At 33.9% G+C, this 4,830-nt stretch overlaps 1 protein-coding gene across 1 annotated transcript; it reads left to right on the forward strand.

The window, feature by feature from the left end:
* Nucleotides 1–2,186: 2,186 nt before the first annotated feature.
* On the forward strand, nucleotides 2,187–3,125 carry LOC102966829 (olfactory receptor 6C75). Its single transcript, XM_015537237.1, has one exon. It carries the CDS (start codon nucleotides 2,187–2,189, stop codon nucleotides 3,123–3,125), a length of 939 nt encoding a protein of 312 aa, XP_015392723.1.
* The last annotated feature ends 1,705 nt before the right edge of the window (nucleotides 3,126–4,830 follow it).

The raw sequence follows: 4,830 nt of genomic DNA on the forward strand, positions 1-4,830 counted from the left end.
GCCCTGCATCAGGCTTTGTGCTGACAGCTCAGAGCCTAGAGCCTGCCTCAGATTCTGTGTCTCCCTTTCTCTCTGCCCTTCCCCCACTCATGCTCTGCCTCTCCCTCTCTCTCTCTCTCTCTCTCTCTCTCAAAAATGAATAAACATAAAAAAAAAAAGTATGTCTTTAGTAGTTTCTTTCAGGAATGCAATTTTGCTTTAATAGGATAAATTTATGCTTTATGCAAGTTTTCTCAATTATGCACAATACTATATATGACTAAATTAAACCACACAATTTATATGAAATATATAAATGAAGAAATTTTTAGACTGCAACAATGTAATAGTTTCATGCAACATTTTTGTTCATTATAATGTAAATATTCAGTGATTGATAAGACTACATATTTTTGTGTTCTTAATCTAAATGTCTTTTAATAATTATTTTTAATATAATCAATATCAAGATACCATGTAATCATTTTTGTGCAAGATTTGAAACTATTTCATGTGTCTTAACGCTGAGCAGATACATTTTCTGTTTTAATTTTACACAATGTGAATTTTATACAGTGAGGGTTAGCATCCATCATGTAAAGGCAGAAGACAAAAAAAAAAAAAAATGCATATCTTATGACCACGAGGAGGAGAGATGATGCAAAGTAGGAATAATCCCCTCCTAGCAATCAGGTAAAGATTTTAATGTGTTCATTAACACACTAAATTAATTGGCTAATTCTCAGAAAATACCATTCCTTTTGAAAGCTCTGAAACCTCAGAAGGATGTAGAAAACAAAGGAGACATTACAGACTTAGGCTGTATGGACAGTTAAGCATTTTTTAAAATGATCTTAGATGACAGCGCATCTAAAGCTTTTATGGAAAATAAAAACTTTAAACAAGAAAAAATCAAATCCTGATAAACATCAAGAGTTGCATTAAAGCCAAAGATGAAAAATAAAAGAAATAAGAAATAATCCTTGCTTCCCAAAAGCGTACCTTTTGTCTCCCTCAAGAAAACAATAGGCAATATTATGGAAAAGTGCTAAATGATTTTATTTTTTTTAAGTTTTTTTATTGAGATAATCTCTACATCCTACATGGGGTTTGAACTCACAACCCCAAATCAAAAGTAACACGCTCCTTTGAGCCAGCCAGGAGCCCCAAAATCATTTTAGAATTTACAAAATTTACAATTTACAATTTACAAAAATAAAATTAGGACTTAAGAAACAGTAGTGCTTTATGTATCAGAGAGCAGACTCACGATAGGTAGATACTAAATACAAATATATTTAAGAATATGTTTATAATCTTAGAAAAGACCACTATGGCAAATTACTAATTAAAACTAGAATGTCTTGTGACACAGACATTGGAATTCGATTGGGACTACCCTCCCATGCATTAAATGTGTCTGTATACTGTTATCATGGAACATTATTCTACCAGATGGGCAAGTAAGTGGTCTCTGAAGATTGTAAAAGTTTGAATGGGAGAAGACAAATGGTTATTCAAAATAGAAAAGTTAAAATATATATGATGAAGAAAGTAACAAAAAATACCTTCAAAATTTTGTAGTATGCTGGGAGTAAGCTGAGTTTTATTAGAAAAGGTTTTCATCTTAGAGGTTTTAATCTTTTTTTCTTGTTTTCAGGTATATACCAAAATATTCAGAAGACAGGGATTTATACCGAGATATGTGAGAATACAATGAAAGATATACAAGAATAATGAATTAATATATGACATACTAACATTTATTATTATATATTATTATATAATTATTATAAATGTCAGTATCATGTTTCTCTAAAAATATAAGGCAGCAATGACTTAAAATTTATTTATTTATTTATTTATTTATTTATTTATTTATTTATTTATTTAAGTTGGAGTGCCTGGGTGACTCAGTCAGTTAAGCACCTGACTCTTATTTCAGCTCAGGTCATGATCTCACAGTTCATATAATCAAGCCCCAGGTAAGACTCTGCGCTGACAACACAGAGACTGCTTGGGATTCTCTCTCTCCCTCTGTCTCTGCCCCTTCCTTCCCTCTATCTCAAAATAAACAAACATTATTTAAAAGTGTGTCTATGTGTTTGTGTATGTGTGTATGTTTTTCTTTCCTGGTGTCGTAACTTTTCTTATTTTTTCATCTATTTTACAGCTACACAAAAATATCATTATAAAGAAGGAAGATAATGAAAAATTACACCTCAGTAACAGAATTTATTCTTCTTGGATTGACAAATGACCCACAGTGGCAGGTTGTACTTTTCGTATTTCTTCTTGCTACCTACATGCTAAGTGTGACTGGGAACCTGATCATTGTCACCCTCACCCTTTCAGATGCCCACCTGCAGACTCCAATGTATTTCTTCCTTCGAAACTTCTCATTCCTAGAAATATCATTCACATCTGTCTGCATTCCCAGATTCCTTGTCACTTTTGTGACAAGGGACAGAACCATTTCCTACAATGGTTGTGTGACTCAGCTATTTTTCTTCATCTTCTTGGGGGTGACAGAATTTTACCTTCTGGCTGCCATGTCCTATGACCGCTACGTGGCCATCTGCAAGCCTCTCCATTACATGACCATCATGAGCAGCAGAGTCTGCACCCTTCTTGTCTTTAGCTCATGGCTTGCAGGATTCCTGATCATCTTTCCACCAATACTGTTGCTTCTACAGTTGGATTTCTGTGCCTCCAATGTAATTGATCATTTTATCTGTGACGCTTCTCCAATTCTACAGCTTTCTTGCACAAACACTCACTTTCTAGAACTCATGGCATTTTTTTTAGCGGTGGTAACACTTATGGTCACCTTAACGCTAGTTATTCTCTCTTACACATACATCATCCGTACAATTCTGAGAATTCCTTCCACAAGTCAAAGGAAGAAAGCCTTTTCCACTTGTTCCTCCCACATGATAGTGGTCTCCCTCTCTTATGGAAGCTGCATTTTCATGTACATTAAGCGTTCTGCAAGGGAAAGGGTGACTTTAAGCAAAGGAGTAGCTGTGCTCAATACCTCAGTGGCTCCTCTCTTAAACCCTTTCATATATACACTAAGGAATCAGCAGGTGAAGCAAGCCTTTAAGAATGTGGTCCAGAGAATGGCCTTTTACTCAAATAAATGAATGTTATTATGAAAAAAGTATACCCTTAAAAGTAAAGCTGAATGAAGAACTCTCTGCCTTTCTCTACATAAATTCTTCAAACACCTCAATTCATTCTTTCAGTTAGACATATGTATATAAACAACGCCTCTTTTTCTTACTAGCCTAAAAACCAGGTCTTAACTAGCTTTCTGTATAGAAAATAGTCAGTCTTATCCTGTGTAACTAAAATTCATGTGTCAATAATCTCCATTGTTTCTCATATCAAAGCAAAGCAGCTTAAACATTCATAGAAAAGATACATATTGCTATACTATAAGAAGCTACTAAAAACCACAAGCACTATGAAATGTATTTTACGAGAAATAATAATATGTATCAATTAATATTTCTTAAATTTCTACTTCTGTGTCATCAATAAAACGTTTAAAATTAAAGCATTATTAAAATATCTCCATGAGTTTATCAATAAAATGTAATTAAAACATGCTGAAAAATCAAATAGAAATTTAAGATAAAATCTGCTGTCAGCCTTATCTTTGCCATTTGAAATGAGATGGTATCTATTTTATACTAGTTTTTGTAGGAAAATATAGAAGTTTCAGTACAAGACATGAAATTTACCTTTTTCTTCCACTGATATGTTCTTAAAAGAAAATAGATTAACTGAAGAATTCCCTCTCTGCCAATCATATTTGAAAGGGAAAAGCATGGTATATAAAGGTAAATTAAGCTATCCTGATAAATGTCATATTTATATTCAAACTCTTTCAACTGATACAAAAATGGTCTTTCCTACTGATATGAAACAACAATTTCATAATCTGGAATGATAGGACATAGAGACTCCAAAGAGTTTCTTGGAAATGATGATACATGACTTATTTATGCCTTAGTTTTCCTTATTAGCAAATCTACACACTGTGTTTATCTGTCCTTTGCCTCTTTTACAGCATGTCCTACCTCCCTCAATAATATCCAAGAAAATGACTCTGACAACTTCAGAATTGTAAAAAATGTGTCCAAGCCTGGCTCCTACAGTTAATATCCCCTTTGGCACCTATGTATCACTAAGAAAACTGGTTGTCTTAAGACAGCAGTTGTGAATATAACTAGATACTAGGTAAGTGGATTTGACTTTGGTTTCTTGATTTCCAGCTTGGTCTGATACATAGGTTAATGTAAAGAGCTGTACATAGTTTCTAACTCCCAGACAGAAATACCTTTTCTTGTATCTCATAGACAAGAGTGTCTGTGAACACTCACTTATTTCTTACCATTGTCCTTTCATGGAATGGGTTACATTTTTTTAAAAAAGGATTTAACATAATATTACCACAAAATGAAAATTAATTTATCATTTTATTCAATTATAAATTCCATATTGGGGCAATTTGTAAGAAATGAAATTATATAGGTTTACTTTTGTAAGAAAATCACAAGTAAGCTGAAATGCAAAAGCAAGAACTTATCAAACTCAATACCCAAAAAACAAATAATCCAGTTAAGAAATGGGTAGAAGGGGTGCCTGGGTGGCTCAGTTGTTTAAGCATCTGACTTCAGCTCAGTTCATGATCTCATGGTCCGGTCCATGGGTTTGAGCCCTGAATCAGGCTCTGTGTTGACAGCTCAGAGCCTGGAGCCGACTTCAGATTCTGTCTGTCTGTCTGTCTATCTCTCTCTCTCTCTCTCTGCCCCTCCCCTACTCACACTCTCTCTGTCTGCC

This window comes from Panthera tigris, chromosome B4 (assembly GCF_018350195.1).
Source record: "Panthera tigris isolate Pti1 chromosome B4, P.tigris_Pti1_mat1.1, whole genome shotgun sequence".
Taxonomy (NCBI): Eukaryota; Metazoa; Chordata; class Mammalia; order Carnivora; family Felidae; genus Panthera; species Panthera tigris.

Bases quoted from the DNA above. Each gene is read 5' to 3' on its own strand.
- LOC102966829 (XM_015537237.1), top strand. From the start codon at position 2,187: ATGAAAAATTACACCTCAGTAACAGAATTTATTCTTCTTGGATTGACA.